General features: G+C 36.9%; 1 protein-coding gene across 5 annotated transcripts in view; it reads left to right on the top strand.

The window, feature by feature from the left end:
• LOC114648704 (metabotropic glutamate receptor 1-like) overlaps positions 1-23,981 on the top strand; it is a 384,098-nt gene that overhangs the window by 337,903 nt on the left and 22,214 nt on the right. For all 5 annotated transcript variants that reach the window (XM_028797884.2, XM_051925288.1, XM_028797885.2 and 2 more), the window contains exon 8: positions 6,893-7,823. In XM_028797884.2, coding sequence (XP_028653717.1) covers positions 6,893-7,823 — 931 coding nt within the window. The remainder of the gene's footprint in view (positions 1-6,892; positions 7,824-23,981) is intronic.

Raw genomic sequence — 23,981 nt, 5'->3', positions numbered from 1 at the left:
TGATCCAGTAGATCAAGCTGAGGGTCACTGAACTTGAGGAGGAGGAGGTGACTAGCCTGTGTGGCAGTGAATAACTGTCATAACTTGCCCAGGTGTCCTTTAGGGTGATAGTATGTACCTCCAAAATGATGTGTGACGAGACTTGAGATCAGGGAGGAAGGAACTGGTGGGTCACAGTCAGACATATGTGCAATGTAGCGGAGCATGACATGCACACTGTCCGGGGCCACCAAACCCCAGAATATGAGGTTTTGTACAGTTTTCAGGACCTTGCTGAGCTGGATGGTTACTTTGATAACTCTGAAGTGATAATATCAGATGCCTTGCTGGGTCACCTCAAAACATGTCCCCAGAAAAAGAATAGTAATAATAGTGGGGGCATTCAATCTATAGGAGATTTTGACACAAGTTTGCTCTAGAGACAGAGAGTCTTTTACGGTGTGTTACCTTCCGGGTTCACAAACCTCCCTGGAAAATGGTAGGTTCTTTGCCATAGGTAGGGTGGATTCCAATGTCATTGACCACATTGGGACAAATATCATAATTAAGAGCAGGCTGTCAGTTATGCAATTGAATTTCAAAGAGTTAGGTGCCAGGTTGAGGTGCAGAACTGACAGGTGCTCTTCTCTTAAGTCCTTTTTGAGCCATGCACCATTCCAAGTAAGATCAGAGAGATTATAAGAATTATCATATCTCTTTACATTGCTGCATGACTACTACAGTGGAAACCTCAAACTGAAGTGCAAATGATAAGCAATAATAGATGGGCCTAATTTTAAAATAGGCAATGACCTTCAAGCCCATCACTCAAATTGGAAAGTTCAGGTTACACGTTCATACACCCAACCATAGAAAACACTGCAAGGCCAATTGATGCAGCCCCTCAGTTGGAAACAGGCTGGCAGCACCAGGCATGAACACAGTTTTACACACTACAAGAAGCAATATTGTAGTGATACAATAGGAAATTGGAAAAAAAAAACATTGTTTAAGAAGACGTGCTAAGGGTTGTTATGAACATTTTAATAATTAGTTAAATTAGTGAGGAAGGTTTATTACTTACTTGCACAACATCTTCAGATTGTGGTCAAGATAGCAGAAACAAACCAAGAAAACTATGTATCATAAAACAGGAGCTGTAAACCAAAATCCTAGTCAAAATACTTATGACAAATGTCATCATACTAGTGTTTGTTTCCCTTAACTACTGCCAACATTTGTGGTTAGCTATTTGTAAGATGATTCAACATTTAGATATCAAATGTAGCGTGTTGTCATCTTAAATAGGTGATGAATGATGAATCAATACGTTGTGGCCGTGACCATGCACAGAGTCATAAATAGAGTGGTGCAGTGTTACCACCATCATAATAAAGATAAAATACATAATAAGAAAAACACATGCAAGGACTTTGAAAGCTCTGAATGCTTATGCAAATCAACAAAGATAATGTAGTGATGTGCCGTGCCAGCAGATGGTAATCTGATGGAAGAAAGCTCATTTGTTATGGATTTTTAGCTAACTATGTTAAAAAAGACCACATGGTGAAACACTGAGGATCACTAACTTAATCGTGAAATACACTGACAGCAACAGAAACAGGCAGCAAATCTGCATAACGGTTTGACCAGTGTAGACCATTTTGCATTTACACCTGCTGAGATGCAATCACTGCGGCCGCTGCTCCTGCCTCTATTGTCATGAACCCTGCCGTTACAATACAGCAAAAAATGCATTACCATAAAATACTAACTTACAGTGTTGTATCCAAGCTAAAATGTAGTATATTAAGCTAAATTAATAAGTTGGGTAGAAACATAATGCTAACAGAGATCCCACTAACAAAAGATATCAGCAGTGGACAATGCAGAAAAGGGGACAAAACAGTTAACAGCATTTCTGAACCTCAGGATGATTAGCAGGCATTTTCCAACATCATTCTCCAAATGCAGATATCCATAGCTGTAGTACAATATAAAGTTCAGTTTGGATGTTTAAAAACATTTGAATTCTAAGGTTCTAACTCATTCTTGCATCACATTCCATGGTCAGTATTTTGGTTAAAGAAGAATCCCAGCACTAAGTGCCACAGCAAGATGTGGAGTAGGAAAACCAGAATAAGAGAAGGTCGCAAACAGATGGCAATGATTCCAAGGATCACAGAGAGATGCACTGAGAGGTCTGCTACAGTGAAGTGACCGGATGTTAGCCCTCCACTCAAAAGAACTACATTTTAAAAGTTGCTGCAATATGAAAAGCCTAATGAGAATCTATAAGAAGAGTGGGCTCTTTCAAATAAGTGAGTCTTCAGCTATGATTTAAAATCTGAGACTAACAGGAAGCAGATTGTTTGACCCCTCTGGGATAATGAAATAAAGATTTGACCGCCTGAATTATGTTATGTATCCTTGAAATTTGTGAAAGACTGGTATCTTGTGATAACGTGTACCTTGAAAGCATGTACTAATATGTTCTGCTAAGTAAGTGGAGCCTAAAACATTTTAAGATTTTTTTTTATAAAAAGTTTATGTGGAGGCCAATGTAATACTTAAAAACAGGACACGTGTATAGTAATGTTGCTTGTGATAAATTAATGTTGTAAACAGCAAGATTCAAGCAGCCTATAAATAAAACATTACAGTAGTTAATTCAATATAAATACATAAATGCATTAACTTTTATGTATCTTTTTTTAAAAAACGCTGGTATGGTAAGTTTATGTCAAAGATAGGTATCATGTCTAAAGTGTCTCTACCAAATAATTAAATTTCTTTTTCTGTGTTTAAAGACAAGTAGTTATCACTAAAATAATTAAATAAAAAATTCAGACTCATTAAGACATTCTTTGTTAAATACAACTAAGCATTAGCCACATATAACTGCAACTGAAAATTACATTTTCAAGTAATATCTGCTAAAGTTTGGCAACAGAAAGAAAACAGAAATGGTCCCAGGACTGAGGCTTAATGTGCTTGAATTGATTTTTATTAGTGTTTTGGTTTTAGGACTAACAAAAGAATTAGTGCAAGCAGAAATGTTAAGTCAAAGAACCAAAACAAAAACTTACCAGACATCAGATCTTTTCCAAGCAATGTTTTCTTTTAGTCCAATTTTTATTGTAATATTTGGGCATCAGCACAGTAACAATGGCCATCATATACAGTATGGATTTAAACATGTTATGGCCCACATGGCATGTGCAGCAATTCTGCACTGCAGCAACCAGACACCAAACTCTGAGTCATCTATGAAATCAGGAGACAAAATGTAAAAAAATAAATATACAAATTGACAATGCAATGACATCACTAAAATAACAATAATATTTGCCAGAAAATGAACAATCTTATATATAAACGTCTACACATGGAAGTTTGTGTGTCTGTCTGGCCCAGAAGTTCGAGGCTACAGCATGACGCTCAAAGAAAGCGACTCTGTCGCCAAAGAGAAACCGCCAAGAAAAGAAAGAAACTCACTTAGCCACTATTACACAAGTGAGATGAGCACACACCCTGCCCGGGATTGGTTCCTGCCTTGTGCCCTGTGTTGGCTGGGATTGGCTCCAGCAGACCCCCGTGACCCTGTGTTCGGATTCAGCAGGATGGAAAATGGATGGATGGATGGATGGTTTCAATAGTTTCTAGGACCCTTTTTATGGCACGGGCTTACAGCACAGGCTTACACAATTAATAGTATATAAAATGTCTGACTTGGCATAAGCCTCCCTAATTTGGGGTTTTCAAAAGAAATGTAATGTTTTACTGCATTAGGTGGAAGTAAATAATTAACAGGAATAGATGTGGCAAAAATTTGAAATAGTAAAATGTATGCTTCAATGTAAATGTTTTAAGCCTAAATATTATCGTTTGTAATAGAAATATGTCATTTTGTCACCCTCTAATAGAAGTCCATAGAGGGCGAAATATCAAGTAAACGATCAAACATGAAAAAAAATCATATTCTTAATCAATGACTTTGAAATAGCATGGAAGAACACTTCACTTGCCTATATAACCGATATTTTGCAAAAAGGGGTAGCTTTCACCTCGCATATCCCATTAGGGGGTGACCCCTGGGTTTGATGTGGCATGCCCAGCTTCGGGCCCTTCTGATCATTTTTGTTGAGGGACCTGTTAGTTTACTCTTTATCATAAAGGTGTAATTTCCTGATCAAAAAATGGTCCAAAAGTATTTTTTCGGTCTAGAGGACCAAAATTAGGGTGCATCCCCAAGTAGCTCGATGTCTTACATAATTAGACACCAAAACGTGTTTAACGGCATATCTTATATGGGGGTTTTCTAGTACCGGTGAGTCTGGAGTTTCCATAGCATTTATAAATAAATCTTATGAACACAATAAATTAAACAACATAAAACAGCACTGATTTTTTAAATATATCCCTAACAGCCTGAGAGACACCTTATGTAACTTCTGATTTTTTCTGTGCCTACTAAAATGGTATTAAACTCAATGCCTTAAGTTTTAACTATGAATGACTAATGCCTAATAGTCCAACCAACTCTACTGTAAATCAAGTCTATGAGATAGAATTGTGTGGTCAATAATGTCAAAATAAAGGCTGAAATATAACTGCTTAAAAACTGGACTGGAAGATACATAATGTCATTAACAATACCAGAGAAGGCTGTTTCCGTACTGTGAGTAGTACTATAGCCAGACTATAGATCGTAGTATTTAAAATTAGACAGAGGTTACAAGTGCTTCACAAACAAAAAATAGTTTGAGTTCTATAATTATTAAGCATATTGTGATCTAAATTGAATTTTTTCAGCTAAACTCTTCCAGGATCTCAGAACCAGTGATGATCTATAAGCAGTATCGGGGGATAATCAACCCTTGAACAAAGTTTACCTGAACTTTACAAAAATAATACCTTTTTATGAGAGGCATTCCTAGTTGCCTATTCTGTGTTTTGACATTCTTTCTACCAACAACTTCCAAAAAAATAAACAACAGGAGCAGAGGTCGTGGCTCTCACAGTAATAATGGTTACTCTGTTTAACAACTAGGCCTTTTGTTTATAGTTCCATATCAGTCTATTACCTTCACTTCTACACCTCCTGGTTATTAGTAATCAAGGCAGTATTAAAAATGGTAATAAAGATCTGAACTCATGTTATCCTTGATTCTTATTCTCTATCTCTCCTGTATTTTGTGTTTTTGCCCTCTTAGTGTGCTCCACGGTGATACCTTGATTCAGCCATTGATTGATAAACTTCTTCCCTATACACCAATGTCCACCTATTTAAGTTTAAGTTTAACATGGTTTATCAGATTTGTCCATCCCAGAACATCAATCAGCTTTAATTTTCTCGTACTACCAGTTAAGCCCTAGGAATATCCTTAATTATGTCTCAACCTGAGACATAGGTCATTGTTATTTGCAGAAAGCCTTGCCCCTAAAAGTAGAAGAGTAAAATGACTGGCTGTTGCCATTATTCAAGATGAGTCTCACACACACTCAAGACATCAATTCAGCCACACTTCATTTCATGACCTGTGGGAGGACATGTAAAGCCAACTGGCACCGCAGTCCCAAATATCATATGTAATTAATACCTAATGGAACTTTAATGTTTCATTCACAGGTGTCCTTTTGGTGCCCATGGAGTGACTAATGTTGTTGTTGGCAAGGGCTAGTACTCCAGCACTCTCCTCTACATCACAAGGCCACAACAATTTTCATTTTGTCTCTGACCCCATCCTTCCATCTATTTTCCACAATCCTTCTTGACATAATTAGGGTATGGTTTATATGACTGTTTCAAGTCACTGCTTTATTTAAATAAACTATGCAATTTGTGTCAGTGTGTAGTATTATCAAAAATTTAAACTAAATATTAAGAGGACTTGCGTGACCAAAGAAATTTTCATTTATCATTGCACAGATTTACTTTGTATAAATTTATATGCACAATAGGAACAAATGCCTACATGGCCAGAAATTTTTATGTATGTTTTTAATTGGGAAGGCCTTTTTCTTATTGTGGATGTGGAGAGAACGTGCATAGGTAAGGCTAATGATTCAGTTCAATCTTTTTGTGTACTGTGCTCTTCAGTAATCTTATACATTTAGCTATAAACACCATATTGATCAAATCAGTGAATCAAATTGAATAACATAAAATAAATCTCAATGCTTATCTTAAACATAGTGTGACAATATAGACTCACATTAACATATGTAATAACTGACACACAGCAAGCTGACAACGGAGTAGAGGATAACAAAAGCTCCAGTCAACATTTCTGTAGAAAATAAACCTGTGGGTGGTTCATGGTCAGTTACAACAGATGACATCATAGTTTTGATGATCTAGGTCTCCCAAAACAGGTGCGGAGAATTTTACAGTATAGTAGTTACATGCACAAGAGTCACTCTGCTGTCCTATTTTATTGACAGAAAAAATAGCTTGGCAGTGTGGTGTAGAATTGGCACCAAGGGCCACAGCAGGAGAGTCAATAGCAGTTTTATGATCTTGCTATAAACATGCAAAAAGGAGTGAAGGGAACCATGTAGAAAAAAAAATGCCTCTAAGAAACCTAAACAAATTTATTAATAAAAATTATTTATAATTGCCATGCTTATTTAATTTTTGTGATCTTTATGCATTTATATATCTTTTTGTGGGTTTTCAGATCCAAGGAAGTTAATTTTACAATGTATTTTTGGTAGAGAACTTTATGTTGATCTCTGAATTTCCTCCTTTCTGTGTCAGCATATTAATTGTCTCAGTTTCTGTGTCCAATTAATAATTCTAACTTTGCTGAGATGAGATGATCTAGAACACCATTAACTGGCATCCCAATTAAAAAAATGTTTTTATCTTTTCTAATACTATTTTTTTATTTCTCTTCCTTTTTTGTAGGTTGTGACCGAATCCCAGTGAAGTACCTTGAGTGGAGCAATGTAGAGTCTATAGTAGCAGTGGTTTTCTCGTGTTTGGGAATTTTAGTCACCATGTTTGTTACCTTCATTTTTGTACTCTATAGAGACACCCCAGTGGTCAAGTCTTCCAGCCGTGAGCTCTGCTATATCATCTTGGCAGGGATATTCCTCGGTTACATCTGCCCCTTTACACTAATTGCTAAGCCCACCGTGGCATCCTGCTACCTTCAGCGACTTTTAGTAGGACTTTCATTATCCATGTGTTATTCAGCTTTGATGACGAAGACCAACAGAATTGCTCGCATCCTTGCTGGCAGCAAGAAGAAGATCTGCACAAGGAAGCCACGATTTATGAGTGCTTGGGCTCAAGTTGTCATTGCTTCAATCTTAGTCAGCCTTCAGCTCACTCTGGAAGTAACTCTTATCATTATGGAGCCTCCTATGACTGTCTTGGCTTATCCTAGTATAAAAGAGGTCTTCTTAATCTGCAACACAAGCAACCTAGGGGTAGTGGCGCCCTTAGGATTCAATGGGCTTTTAATAATGAGTTGCACTTACTATGCCTTTAAGACGAGGAATGTTCCAGCTAACTTTAATGAAGCAAAGTATATTGCCTTCACTATGTACACCACGTGCATTATATGGCTGGCCTTCATACCAATATACTTTGGAAGCAACTATAAAATTATAACCACTTGCTTTTCCGTGAGCCTAAGTGTGACAGTTGCTCTGGGATGCATGTTCACACCCAAGATATATATTATCATTGCCAAGCCTGAAAGGAACGTGCGAAGTGCTTTCACCACATCTGATGTCGTACGCATGCATGTAGGTGATGGGAAAGTGGCCTGTCGGACCAACAGTTTACTAAATATGTTCAGGAGGAAGAAAAATCCAGCTGGAAATACCAAGTAAGTAATAGAATAAACTTAAAACTTAAAAAAAACAAAACAAAAAAAAAATCAGAAAGACTACCACTGTCCCCAAACCCCCTCTTTTTTAACCATCAAAGAATGTCATCTTCATAACTTCCACTGTCGAGTTTCTTTAGTTTCTTCAAAAAAACATGAATCAGTCTCAGTGGGCCTCATTTGTCATTCCTACCCAAATCCAATTGGTATGTAACATTTTCAAGCAAATATTTTTATTAGTAACATTTTAAATAATATTACTACTTTAGAAAACATATATCTAGTTAAAGCTCAGGATTATTTTCAACTGTGCACAGTGTTCTGCCAGAGAACCATTTTGGTATCACACAAAGGTAGGAAAAGAAGGGACCAGTAGATAAAATGTAAGTCAAAAGTCGGGCTAAAAGTCAAACAGTCAAAATACCAAACCCAAAACTGTAGACAAGAATCAAAATCAAAAATATGGAAGCTTAGAAGAATTGAACAAGAGAGCAGTAACTAAAAGCACACCTAAAATTTTGTCAAAATATCCACAATTTGTGATGACATGAAGGTACAAGGTCAATTACATCATGCATTGCAGACTTACAATCAGTCTTACATTGCAACTCAGTATCCACTGCATACAAAATGTTCACAGAATGACATCGCCCATAAAAAAACTAAATGGTTTCATGATTTAACTTGAAAAAATATCAACTTAATCAAAATGACACTAAAAGTAAAAATGATATAATCAGATTTTTGCATAACACAAACCCCTAATTAATCCAAAAGCATGCAAAAGTAAACATGGGGAAGTGCACATAAAGTTTAAAAAAAGAACAAAACCAAGATGTCCAGTACAATTATATCCTTACTTGCACGTCTCCATTAGACTAGGAACAGCAATAGTATACCTCCATCAACAGATAATTACTACAAAACAGTGCATTCAATGTAAGCTGGTAATAATTTTCTTCAGTGTCATATCTTCTTAGATCGCGGAGACTTTTTCTTACTGTACCATTGTGGAAAATGATGCAAAATAATCTGAAAATCTATTTCAAAATTCTAATTGTAGCCTACATTTACAGTAATAATGACTATAAAATTAAAATTACATTTTAATTGAAATAAATCATTAATGATTTCCCAATTGTATGGCTATATTTCACTGTAATTAACATACCATCCTCAAAACAGCTTAATCCACTTCAGGATCACAAGTCTGGAAACAGCCATGGACAGGGTGCCAGTCCATCAGGGTTAATTTAGAATTAGCAGTAAATCTAACCTGCACATCTTTGGGAAGAAACCTGGAACACAAGGAAAAAAAACACTTGGAGATACAATGAGTGCACAGTCCACATGGACACCAACCAGGTGCATGATTTGAACCCAGTATGTTATATCTGTGAAGTGTCGGCACTGTACACTGCAGTACTTCCTTTATAATTCATTTTCTTAATTTATTCTTTGTGAATTAAGGTTTTGATTATTTTTGTTGATAGCAATTACGAGCAAAGAGTAAATAACTGAGAACAATGGAAATTCTTGTATATACTAGGTGATTCTGGGGATCTTATTAAACTATTTGTAATTTGTGTCAAGTGGCTTATAAAAGGTCATTCGGCTGCCAAGGAAGATTCATGAACTAAAGCACATGCAATCTGTTTTATCGTGTAGCGTCTTATGGTGACCCTATTTTCCCCTTTTATATTCTTTGTTGTGTAGAACTTAATAAAATATCTAAAATCCCGTACACCCACCACTCTGTGACCAGGTAATTTAGCATTCACCGTCCCCCTTTCCCTTCTTCATCAGTAACCTCAGGCAATTAGACAGAGTAAAGAAAAAGGCAGGAGTTAGGTTACACATTTAATTATGTATTATTGATAAAATGATGAAATAAATTAAGGAAACAGAATACATTGTGAATACTGCCAAACCATACCCTTACAGCCTAAGTAATAGTGCCTCTTGCGTCCATTGGCGGCTCTCGGCTTATCTTCAGTCTAGCTTGCTTTGCTACCACATGGCCTTTTAATGGAATTTTGAAACAGGCCAAATGCCTGTCTCACTATGGCTGCCAAGATTGAGTTGTCTTCATCAAGGTCATCGCTTCATGGCCAGATGGTGAGAGATAGAGGTAAAGGCAAGGTGACCAACTTTACACCATTCTTACCTGAAAATTGAAACCAATGGGGCGTCGTTAGTGCAGAATGGCCTCTGATTCTAAAACAATCATAAGCAGCCATACTTTAGACCAATAGTATTAGTTCTTCTGTCCCTTCCAAACCAGTTACTGATGAAAGCACTCAGGTACAACTCATCTCCTAGTTGCTTTGTTTAGGCATTTTATGGCCTTCCTGTGATGGATGACTTATAAGCTGTAAGTCCAAACACAGTCACCCTTGCCAAGCTGTTTTGACACAGGCTCCATCCCTCATTTCACATTCTGAATCAGTACTAAAGACTGAAGTAATACATGCCTTCTGAAACACTTTCTAATATTACATTTGTTTGTCTAGCTCACAAAAAAGACATGGAAAATGTTTATCAACTCAGGAGTTAGAAATCACTCCATCATACCATCTCAAAACCAGTACAAGTTCTGGCCATTGTGATGTTTTTGGCTACACTGTGATGATATTCAGCTGTTACACACACTCAGATATCCATAACAGAATACACAATTAACAGCAGCTTCTTTTAACTTTATACAGCTAATAACATGGTACTGTTAACAAATGTGGTTTACAAAAAATAAATATTCACATTAAAATGTGAATGTCCTTAAAATACTCAAGACACTGCTCACATATTAAATTTACAGCTTACTTCTGATGCCATCTATCAGCTGCTAGCTGGGTGAGACACGCTGATCTCATATCTTATCTCTCTTATCATTTACTGTAAGGCTCAGTCTTCTTTACATCTATTTTAAAATCCAGGTACTTCATGGGTGACATGATGATTCATTGTTGGGGCAGGTGGTGGTCTCATTGCATGTATCCTTTTATTTGATTCTTCAAGTGTATTGCCATGTGTTGGGAATGTAGGGAAATTCCTTCTTACTTGCATTATTTAAACTTACTTACTTACTTACATTGATTTAAAGATTATGGGAGAAGAGCACAAATCCCTGTGCATGATGGAAAAAGTGGAATGCTTCATATCTGGAGGTCAATTTTGTATATGATTTATATCCTCATTCACTAACATTTGGGTTTAAAGGCCTAGGGCTCAAGTCCACCACTCCAATACAGTTACACTTGCGGCAATGTATTGCCATGTGTTGAGAATGTGGGGAATTTTTTTCTTACTTGCATGGCTGGCCAACATTCAACATATCACCGCTCTGTGTTTGGATAGGCAACTATTAGGAAAATTGGAGGCTTATAACATTAAAAATGTCCAATGAGACCTTCAACCCAGAAATCAGCATGTCACTTGAGTTTCAAGAGGTACAGTTTGGTACAAATAATTATGCCTTCTGCATATTTAAGATTTGCTCATACCTCTGTTAATTCCTGCTTCATCCCATTGGTCAGAAATGTGTTGATTGGAAAATCCATTGTTACGTAATACACCTCAACTAATGCTGATAAACAGTCACTACAGTTATGAGTGTTTCCATTAATGCCTTAAATATTTTTTCTTTTTCGTTTACAGTGTTCCTGCAGTTTGACAAATGAGAATCCTGTCCTTCACAGCACATAGGGGTTGTTGCTTCATGCTAATTGTAAAATATGTGCACAAGAATCTTCATTAACAGCATTTGTTTTTTTATTAACATACATGGAAGTGTAGCACTAAGTTCCATTTAAACGTAGCTTGCGTCAATTTGACATCACTTGTTTGTGGTAGGACTTTTAGGATTAAAATATGCAAATTCATATGAGCCATTGATAAATGAGGCCCAATGAGTCAGAAGTTTTCAAAAAGTGGATGCTTTCTTGTTTCATTATGCTGGATATGTATACTTATGTATGTATATACTGACCACTCTTTCATTTTTATTTGTCTCTGTCTATTTCTGCATTCTCCCATTTTTCAGGTGTGCTGTTCAGTTTTCAAAAAAACATTGGTTTGACCACTACACGCTCACTGAGTGACAGGTTTAAGTTGAAGGTTGCTTCAAGAAAGGTGGTGTAAAGCCTTATGTCTGCATTTACAATTTTACTACTATTGTCTTTAGGTGATCTTAGTCTTGAGGAAATACAATAATATCAACCCTTGTAAAATTGTCTGGCAGTACTGACAGAGAGCTGGGATGACAAAGTGCTTCCAGACAAACAGTCAGCATCTGAATGGTGCCATGGAATGCTATCTCTTCAACTTACTGCATTTCTTAAGCAGCAATTTTATCTGTGAAAAAATTCTGAAAGCAAACATATGGTGCGGGGTGTTTATTTCAAACAGCTATTTGTATAATTTGCAGATATTTAGGTGTTCCTGTGATTTTATGAGGTTTTGCTGCTGGTCAAAGTAAATCAGCTTAAAATTATGATATCCTTAAGCGTGAATCTTTTTCTAATTGTATGTTCTGGATGATTGTACTGAGCAGAACTCAAACACAGTCCTATTACCTACAGTGCTCGATTATAACCTGTTTTCCCAGTGTACAGTTGGACAGATTGTCAGGAGCAAAATTCATCTTTATCTTGTCCAATGTGCAATGTGAGATTAAAGGTATAAACAGATTGCAAAAATGTAAATGCACATCATTTAGTGACTCCCACTCATATGCATATATTGAATATTGTATATAAAACATTATAAATGGACTGCAATTATTGTAGAAGTGAGGCTTTACAATGCATTCTATACAATAAAGTAGCTTACAGTTACATATTACGGGGAAAAGGCACCATAAGAGAGGAGATAAAAAAACTTTTTATTTTGTAGTCAGTTTTCACATACAATATAAGAAACAAAGAGGTGTTATCACACACTCTGCTCTGTGAATTGATTGTTGACAAAGACTACTTTTTTTTTCAATTTCTTGACTGTGAGAACATTCAAAGTTCATTGTAACAATCATATGGAAATATTGGCTTGCTGGCAAATGTCTATACATGTCTATAAACTTTGATTTGATGAATATGGTAGAAGTGCACACATCCCTGTACGTGATGGAAAAAGTGGAATGCTTCATATCTGGAGGTCAGTTTTGGATATGATTTGTATCCTCATTCATTAACATTTGGGTTTAAAGGCCTAGGGCTCAAGTCCAGCACTCCAATACAGTTACACTTGCAGCAATGTGAATTCAAGGGAGAAGAGCAAAGTCTCATGTTGGATTGCCACATTATACCTGCTGAAGTTGTAGATCTCTGTTTTTCAAATCGGTATACGAGGTTTCAATAACAATGATTAGGGAGTGCAGCTGACAGCAGTGATTCATGGGCCTTGGACCTAACTTTTAAATTGCCAGCTGGGTAACTGACTGTGTGAACTGTGCACATTCTTTTCATGTCCATGTGAGATTTTGATAGGTAATCTAATTTCCTAGCACATCACAAATGTATACATTGTGACAGTTTTAGGGCACTCTTGAACCCTCAGACCAGATGTCAGACACCAGATAAAAGTCCAAATAATGATTATTTATTATAATAATAGTGTGCACCAAGCACCACCACTCCACAATACTCCAATATAAATCGATAATCACAAATAAACTATCAATCCTCCACTCCCAGACACCCTGCCTCCCAATTCAGCTCGTTCATCTGGGATTTCCCATAGTCCTTTATAGTCCATGATCAGATAAAAATCCTTTTTCTTCACCCCGGAAGCACGTCATTCCTATTGTCCATGTGACTCGGACGTACTTCTGGGGCGTAGGGCAAATAATCGATGTTCCTCCCTGCAGCGCCTTCTAGCAGCCCCCGTAGTATCCAGCAGGGCTGTAAAGGAAAACTCCAATCTCCATAATTCCCTGCTGGCATTCGGGGCACCTCCATGCTGCAGGGAAGGCTCCACCTGGCGGCCTGGGGGTATTGGCCGGGATAAATGGTAGCAAAGGTCACTCAAAAAAGAAATTTTCAAAACTGGGCAAAAAATGCACTTTAATGGAGGGAATCTCAAAATCCTACAAAATGTATGAAAGGAATACTAATTAGAGCAACCTCTGATAAGAAATTAGAAGTTTACATCATTCTCATTGACTGGGCAATGTGAAGAAGTAATTAGAAAAGTAAATGAAATGTTAGGTTATATTATGAAAGCCTTTCAAAATAAATCCAGGAGAGCTATGCACACTTTCTAATGTTCTGCTGAGGCAACTTCTTAATTACTGTGTCCATATCTGCTCACCATGCTACAAAATAGACGTAGCAACTTTAGAAGACTTGCAGAATAGAGGAACCAAGCGAATGCCACAATTAACAGACTAACAGGAGTCAACCATTTTACCCCTGAATAGAGAGGGCTGCATGGAGGCCTTCACATTTGTAAAAAAACATTGATAAGGTTGACGAGAAAAATTATTTCAAATAAATGATGAAACACAAAATTGATATGAGAGGATGTTAAGGACAAATGCATTCAAAATACAATCCAGAAATCTATTCTTAACACAAAGGGTCATGGGAATTTTGAAAAATTACAGAGTCATGTAGTTGAAGCAGGAACTCCAAAGGTTTTTAAAAAGTCCCTGAATAAGAAAGAGGGGTAACTGAGGTATTAACCAAGAGAGTTAATGGCCTTTTCCTGTCTGTATGTTTTTGAGTCATCTAGTATATGGTGGAATGTGGTTCCCCCATTAAAAATTGGTCTCAGTCACAACCCTGAATGTGCAGCACTGTAGGCAAACACAAAGAGTTTAAAAAAAGGAGACAGATGGGTATGCTCAATTCATATGCAAAGAGAATGTTTGGAGTTAGCGGTTGTGACACCTCACCTTCCCAATTCTTTGCATTTACGTGAACACCTGGTTGATGTTTATTGAGACGTGGGTGGTCACTGTTGATTTGCTACATGAATCACACAAAGAAATGAAGTTTGTGAAAATAAAAAATAAACGAACAAACATTTGCAATAATTGCATTACTCCAAATTGTAATCAACCACAAAAATGTCATTGCTGTCTTATCGTTACTATTTTGAATTATATTATTAAAAGAGGTGAAAGGTCACCTTTACGGCACAACTTGAATAACTAACATTTATTTATTTTGCTAACACATTTATCCAAAGTGACTTACAACATTTGAGACACAATTGGTTACATGTCTTTTGTTTTTTCAAGCGGAGCACAGACAGGTGAAGTGACTTGCTCATGGTCACACAATGTCAGTAGCAGGATTTGAACCCAAAACCTCAGGGTTTGAAGTCCAAAGCCTTAACCACTACACCACGCTACCTGCAGTGTTTAGGTAACGCTGACCTCCTCTGAAATGTCCCATTGGGTAGTACACAACTTCAAAGGGCAATCAAAACAAAAACTTTTTGCCCTCTGAAATTTGCATTTGCTATTTTTCCCATGGCAGATGAATATGGTGTTAGATGAAGCATATACTACATGGTAATTTTTTTTGTACTTAAACAGACAAGCCTGAATTTTTATTTTATTTTAAGTTTAATATAAGGTATGCAATCATTAAATATATAGTTTATTAATTACATAATGTTACTTCTCTCAATAAATCTGCTTTCAATTGACTGGTATTGCACATCTCAGGTTTTCACAGATTGCAAAGTTAATTAAATTCAGAGATCACTTTTTGTTAGAATACATTAAGGTTTATTACTTGTTACTTAAAAGCAAACTCAATTAAAGCATTAAATTGTAAGTGTTAGAGCTTCTATACATTTACAAAAAAACTACTAATTCATTCTGTGGCACCATATTTTTGGAGAGCAGAAGGGAAAACAAATTTCACCTAGCTAAATTACAAGTAATCCTTCCCAATAAAATGAGTTTTTATTATTGTAAAAAAACATGAGATTCAAGAAGGAATGTTGCAAGGTGAGCGGCATGATGGCACAGTGGGTAGCTCTGCTGACTCGTAGTTAGGAGACCCTGCATGGAGTTTGCATGTTCTCCCCGTGTCTGCGTGAGTTTCCTCCGGGTATCTCTGGTTTCCTCCCACAGTTCAAACATATGCAGGTTAGGTGCATTGCCGATTCTAAATTGTCCCTAGTGTGTGCTTGGTGTGTGTGTGCACGCCCTGTGGTGGGCTGGCGCCCTGCCTGGGGTTTGTTTCCTGCCTTGCGCCCTGTGTTGGCTGGGATTGGCTCCAGCAGACCCCCGTGACCCTGTAGTTAGGATATAGCGGGTTGGATAATCGATGGATGGATGTTGCAAGGTGGGGTCTTCAGAATATGTCATTATAATCTGTTAATAAATAATTATAAATAAACACCTCTGAAAACCCTTCAAAATTGTACGTGACAAGACAGACATAGGTGTCAGCAGATTCTTGGAGTGTGATGTTTCTCAGTCAGCTAAAAGGCACCTTGTGGTGGGCACTTAATTGGGTAATGGCTACAATCAGAGTATGTCCCAGCTGAAACTGCATCTCCGGGTCTCCATGATGCACTCTTCTTGCAGCCAATCTCTAAAGTGTACAGTACATACTTTATACGCTGCTGCAGAAATGTACTTAAGGTTGTAGCCAAGTAGATATTGCATCAAGAAAACAATACATTGTAATGCAAAGTGAGAAAAGAAGTTTATTATGAGTACTGTATTTCCCAACTCTGTAGGTTCATTACAAATTTTATAGCTAAAGTAATAATAATAATTCTTTGCATTTATATAGCGCTTTTCTCACTACTCAAAGCGCTCAGCAATTGCAGGTTAAGAGCCTTGCTGAAGTGCCTAACAGAGCAGAGTCCCTTTTGGCATTTATGGGATTTGAACCGGCAACCTTCTGATTGCCAGTGCATATCCCTAGCCTCAGAGCAAATGAAATTTGTGTGTATTGTGGCTGAATCACCATCAGTGACTAATAATGCTGCAATGTATCCCAATTGATGTATTTTATTTTCCAATCAGCTTAATTGCCTGTTAATGTGTGCCCCATGAAGTGATATTTTAGATTGGCATGAGACAGGGGGAGTAAACAATTTTATTTGCATGTTATAATGGAATTTAACTGGTGCTAGTTCTGCTTTATTTAATTGTCCTTCATTGCCATACTAGGGAAACAGTTCATATAAAATACACAAATATAGAAGCACCATCACACTGTTAGATCTTTTTTTGGGAATTATTTTAAAAAGAGGTAACAGAATCACCAACATCAAAGATTCTAACAATGATTGAATTCTGTCGCGTATTTCCAGTCAAGCTGTTAAATAGTCACCCTTTGCAGTCTTCACCTTCACTGACTGTACCTAGGAGAATGCTCAAAATTCCAAAGATTCACACTTTAGCACTCGGTGCTGGGCTTGCTGCCATTTGCACAGTGGGTAGCCTCCTCCCAGGGATCAATCCCCCCAGTCTCCATTCCCTGTAATGCTCCCCCGGATTTTGGGATAGTGACCCTATTTCCAAAAAGTTGTTGTCTATATCCATATTAGTATAAATGACACAACCTGTCATCAATCAGAGACTTGGAAATCTCACCCAATGTAACGCCTTTTATTGACAACCAGTAACGGCGCACTGCACGATAACATGTAGTGAATACACTTGACTTATAGTTTTCATCCTCTTTCTCTGTACGTTTAGCATTTCTTTGCTCTGAGGTTGATGCGCTTGCTGCTTCCTGAGCAGCTCTTCTTTTCTCCTCCCTAGCGGCACACTTCTTCTCTACTTTCATTGCCATGTTTTCGCGTTAAAACTCATTAAGTCAATGTTTGTGTTACAATTACTTAGTATGTCTTCCTTAATTTTTCACTTAAGATGGCACTTAAGTTTTCAATCTGCCTCAAGAATGATTTAAGATATGAAGAGGAAGGGAAAAGTGACAGAGAAGGTGGTAGGGATGAGAACAGCGCCCGTATGCATGCGTCGCATGGCACCCTGCTGGCCACTGCAGAGAGTTGATTCTACAATAAAATAAAATAAAAAAAAAGAGGAATAACCTTGGAGGTCAATCATCACCCCGAAAGCAGATAGTAGACGTCACGTAGTATATATGTACCAAATTTCAGGTCAATAGGTCAAATGGTTTGCGAGCTACAGGTGATTTAAAATCTTGGACAGACAAATGAACAGCCACGGTAGCGTATTATATAAGAAGATTTTAATATTTTTTGGCAACATTCATGCTTTTTTAAAATGGGTGATATACACCCTAATAGCTGCTAACCTCCTCCGTGCCTTTTAGTTAATCCAGTCTACACTGCATGTCTGGCTAGATGTACGTTTCCAAGATATTTCATCAGATCGCCCGCGAAACAAACGGCTTTGAACTCTCAAGTCCTGCACCTCCAGTGTCCTTCACAAATTTTATTTTCTTATTAATATGTGGATGTCAAAAACTGTCTTCAGTTAAATAAAGATAAACATATTTAAATCATGAAAGCGGAGGCATATGCTGTTGCAGCATGGACGTCACATGTCTAGTAGCAAGGGTCATTATTGACAATGCCATGAATTTTAAGTCACACATTTGTGGTGTCATGAAATCAACATTTTATCATCTGAACAATACTGCTAAAGTGTGCCCCATTTTGACCCAGGGAAATACCAAGCAACATATACTGTATGCACCTTTCATACAAACAGACTACAGTTTAATTCTTTACATAAGTAAAAATTTACTGCACCTTCACCTCCTAGCATCTGTTACAGCGCATCTGCTTGCCTTTAGTATCTATGACCTTGCATGTTATGTGCTTTGAACAAATAGGAGACCATAACTACACATTCTTAACACAAGATGAAAAAAAAACAGACACGAATTTCGTGAGTGTCTCTGTTTTCTTATTTTTCTTTCTTTTCTTTGAAGTGGTATAATTTCCCAGAAGGTTAATATGGAGTAGAAGGTATCATAGCAAATAAATATTTTATTAATCATATGACTGACAGGAAAACCTTATATGAATTACATGAACAAATATGATAAATTTACCAGGGAATACAGTAGAAAGCAATCATATGGACTCAACATTGATCGACAGGATTTTTATAATGTAACACTGGCTCTGATTAATTACTCACTTTCAATGCAGTTTATTCAAGCTGCTGTGATAGAGTTACATTTTTAAATACAGAAAATAAATACAAGAACAAATCACAATTTTGCAAGCAATTTTGACTGAATGCCACACAGTTTAAGAAAACATGAATATTTCATTAATATTACAACACAGCTCACAAGAAAAAAAGACCCAAAATGAAAAATATAAGATTTGGATTTATTTTGAACAGCAGTCCACCGTGTTTAATTTGTGTCATACTGATAGATCATAATGTTATTGTAGAATACACCATTTGATGAAAGTGCTGCATTTATTGATGACACAGTTTTGCAACTGAAAATTTTAAATATTGTACCTTAGTGCATAACATTATTGCTTTCTCAGTAAATTCAACAATTGATTACTGATACTAAGAAATCTAAATTTAATATTTTTTAAATTGTAATCACTCAATATTACTGTGATACAGATATCGCAGGAATAACATAGCCTGCATTGTTATTCCAGAATGCATTACTAAGCATTCTGAATTAAAACAAATCTTCCCTTACAAATTACATGGCCCCCTTGGAATGCACTTTAAAATTTACCAAATAGCCCTCTCATACTGAAATAAAAATCATAAATCCTGCAGTAGTTGCAACAACAACAAAGTGTGAAAAATTGCACATTATTTATGTCTAAACAGAAATAGATGTTGGATTTAATTTTCTCTTTATCAAGCACATCATATGCATTTCTTCTAATAATTTTCTGTTAAAATGTCCAACTTGAACACAGCTCCCGGACAAGTACCTTTTACATGTTATTTCTAAATGAAACAACATGATTCATAATCATGCCTAGTTCCTTTTTTTTTTGGCTTATTTCGTCATTTTTAGAGAGTCATTTCCTTCTATTGTTTTGTCATTTTTAGAGAGTCATTTCCATCTAAATTCACGAAGCTTTTCCTTGTAATGAAGCTTTAGTAACAATGCAATGAGAATTCAAGTAATGATTGGGGTGTCTAATATTTTTTGTAACAGCTATTTCTTTCATAAATTTTTAACAATCTCATTTATGAAGATCAAATTTGGTTAAATTAGAGTTAACCATCTGAAAGAGTTTCCAAGAAAAGATTGAGAAATAAACAGGTGCTGGCTGGGAACAAGGCCCAGGTAGGCCTGTGAATTCTGTAACAGGTCTATCTACCAGCCATGACATGTTACCTGGCACAGCATTCACAATTCTATCAATGCTGGTATTTATATTTTTACTCTAAGAAAGAAATGTTCTCCCTTATTCCTGCCATTTTTCATAATATGGTACACTTGTTTCAAACTGAAATACTGTCTTTTAAGAGAAAATAAAGTTTGTTAGTCTCACAAAAAGGCATTAAATCAATTGGCAGTTGTCAAAAACAAAAAAGTCTCTTATGACTTTAGTGATTTTTTTAAATCCTTCAATATAATATTTCTTGTATTAGGAATTTGTCAGTTTTTGTAGACCCCAACTTACTCTCCAGAGAGTTTTTTAGTGTCAGAGCACAGGGTCAGCCGTTTGTACAGCACCCCTAGACCAATTGCAGGTTAGGGGCCTTGCTCAAGGGCCCAGCAGAGTAGCGTTCCTTCTGTCACTGCCAGGACCAGGACCAGCAAGCTTCCAGTTACTAGCCCAGATCTTTTAGCCACAGACCCACCCATATATTTAATTAAAGGAACTGAGTTCTGCTACTATTGGTGACCAACAGTGAACTACCTAACATCTTCCCCTGTCTTCCTTTTAGATTCAGTCTTGGAGTCACTTGATCAAAAGGAACAGATTCCTTGCATTTCACTTGGACCCCCAGAGTTGTTTTTGGCCTCCAAAGTCTTCCTGACAACATTCATAGATATGTCCTTGTTTCTCCATGGGGCATGCAGTATAAGCTCTGAGGCATTCAGATTTTTCAAATTCCTTAAAAGTGAATTCCCTCTTTCCTGCATTTGAAGAGGTAGAGCAATCTTTGATAGAACACTTTAAAGAAAGAAAGGAGGACCCTTTCCAAAAGCTAATTTGAGTAACCAAAAACTGGCCACCTGAAGAAAGTAAACGCTTAATGTGTAGTTGATGCCATAGCAGAAGCTTCCAAGGAGTGTTAAGCTTCAGAAAACATCTGAGAACAGTTCTTTTGTCCTTTTTGTTTCTGTCTTATACATGACTAGCCATCCCCCACGGCTCTGCCCGCGTAGTAGTGAAACAGGACAGCAAGGATGGCTCTGCCTGGCTCCATACTCCTGAAGTCACGCTTCTCCCTCCCATCGGACCGCAGCCTCTGTCTCAGATTAGCATGAACATATCGCTCTTGCAAGCGAACTATGATTCTTAGCGCGATGAGAGAAGTCACAAAATCATGCAGAATGTTCAAACAAATTATAGAAAAAAACCTGATCTAAATCCATTAAGTAGTTCTCTCGTTTGCTAGCTAAGCGGAGGTACAGAACGCCCCGAGGCTGGTGCGTGAGTGAGGAGGGCCCTGCCTAACTCCCCTCAGCCCTCTGCGTGTCTCTCAGATTCGCGCAAATAAATTGGTACCACAAGTAAACTATGATAACTAGCACAATTAGAGAAGTCGCAAAATCAACCTGAACGTTCAAGTGAATTATAAGAAAAAACCCAATCTAAATCAATTAAGTAATTCTCTTGTGGATTTTATATATAGAGAGATGTTTTCTCTTTCTAATGACAATATACAGACAATTTTCTTTCAAAATTTAATTTCCTTCAATTTAAGCTGTTAGATATATTCACTAGCACATTTTTCTATTTAGTGCTTGTAGTATTGGCACATTACTTAATAAAGAAGATGCATAGAGTGGCACAGTAATTTGCATTGCTGCTTCCAACCTAGACAGACTTGGAAGAGTTTGTCCTCCTCATATCTGTGTGATTCTACCATGGATATTTCCGATTTCATTCCACATTCCAATGTTACTGAGTTACATTTATTTATTTGGTCAATGCCTTTATCCAAAGCATTGTACTTGAGATACAATTGGTTACATTTCTTTCTTTTTCCAGTTGGAGCACGGATAATTGAAGTGACTTGCTTAGGGTCACTGGCAGGATTTAAAGCCACAACCTCAGGGTTTGAAGTCCAAAGTCTTAACCACTGTGCCACACTGACTGAGTTTGAGTGTGATTTGCAATGGGCTAGCACCCTTACAAGGGATATATCGTTCCTAATTGGAATGGGCTCAACTCCCTATAACCCAAAACATAAATGAATTAATTTATGGGTTGAAATGTACAGCACAGCAGTGCAATCTACAATGGCATTCATTTTTAAAATGGATTAGCTGGGTTCAATAAATATAGATTTATGAACATATTAAATGCATACATACATTTTTACGTATTTACTGAACATTCATTTAATTCTTAATTTCCAAATAAAATTAATTTGTTTCCCATGCTTATTCCATGGAGCAGTTGTCAGAGCTCAGGACAGCCAATCTTGGATGGAGCATCAGTCAGTTGTAGGGGCATACTCATGCACACACACTCACACCAGCTTCTTTATGGTTGAGGGGTATCAGAGGAAAAAGGAGAATAGCTAGAGGGAAAAAGACACTCAAAAAAGAATATGCCGCATAAGCTTTTTGGTCTGAAATTTACAATTTGGTTGCTATAAAGCAGAAACGGCAGTGCTGTCTACAATGGCATTCATATTACAAAAGGTGACAACTAAATGAGTTGAATTTGAGCTGTTATAGTTTAAGCATCAACAACAACTTTCTAAACACAAGATAAATCATTTCTTTTTAAGCTGGGTATAGTAGATAATAAACAGATGGCAGACAACATGATTCAAACACTGAACCATTTACATAAGAATGTGGGTGAAAGGTGGATCTTGTGGATCTTCATCACTATTTATTCTTCATACCTGATACTATTTTCAAACCTGCTTAATCCAATTCATAGTAGGTAAAGTCCAAGCCTACCTGAGTGGCACTGGGTACATGGTAGAAAACAGCCTTGGACAATATGCCAGTCCATTGCAGGACCCACTCATGCATGCATTCACAGTGCCAATTCATTCAATCTAAGCATAACATTCTTGGGTAGATAGAATGAAAACAACTGGAGGAAGAGCAATATATGTTTAGGAAGAATATGCAAATTACGCTCAGAGAAATATCACAATACCTCATCACAACAGGTATTATGGAATTCAAGCATTCAGATGGTGTTATAAGGCCTAATGTGAAGAAAATATTCTCCACAACATTACACTCCTAATGTGAACAAAATATTCTCCACCACAATACACTATCACCACCCCAGCCTGCACCATTGACATAGGTTTTGTTCCTTTTCATGGTTTTAACTTACCTTATCAAGATAAAGAAAATGTAAGCAAAGGAATTTTAGAAACAATTGTTAATATTAGTAGGTCGTCCTATAGTTAGTCCAAGAAAGGGGATTTGTTACACCTATAAGAAGCCAAATTTATCCCTGGGTACAAAATAAAGCATGTATTTGTGTGCTATCTATCTATCTATCTATCTATCTATCTATCTATCTATCTATCTATCTATCTATCTATCTATCTATCTATCTATCTATCTATCTATCTATCTATCTATCTATCTATCTATCTATATTATGTAAAGCACTTTGAGCTACTTTTTGTATGAAAATGTGCTATATAAATAAATGTTGTTGTTGTTGTTCTATCGGAGATGTAGCATATCCTGCCTTATAACAATCAAAACCAAACATTTGTTTTTTCCACTCCTACATTTTTTAATACTCCCTTCCAGTTCAAGGTCAGAAAGAGTAACTACCAATATCAGCATCACTGGGAGTAAAAGCATTGCAGGACACGGGCACAACTCATTCATACAGTCCAATTTAGAGACACCTATTGGCCTAATCTGGAAGAAAACTGGAGGAATGGGATGGCAGTCCACTGCAGGGCACTATTACACGCTTGCATATGTACACACTAAAATTAGAGTTGCCAATCGGCTTTACAACACACTTTTGGAGTCTGGAAAGAAAACCTTGAATGTACATAGAAACTGAGAAAGCTGTATGCTCCAT

This window comes from Erpetoichthys calabaricus, chromosome 3 (assembly GCF_900747795.2).
Source record: "Erpetoichthys calabaricus chromosome 3, fErpCal1.3, whole genome shotgun sequence".
Classification (NCBI taxonomy): domain Eukaryota; kingdom Metazoa; phylum Chordata; class Cladistia; order Polypteriformes; family Polypteridae; genus Erpetoichthys; species Erpetoichthys calabaricus.
Note: the sequence above shows the minus strand (reverse complement) of the source record. Positions and strands in the feature narration are given on the sequence as shown.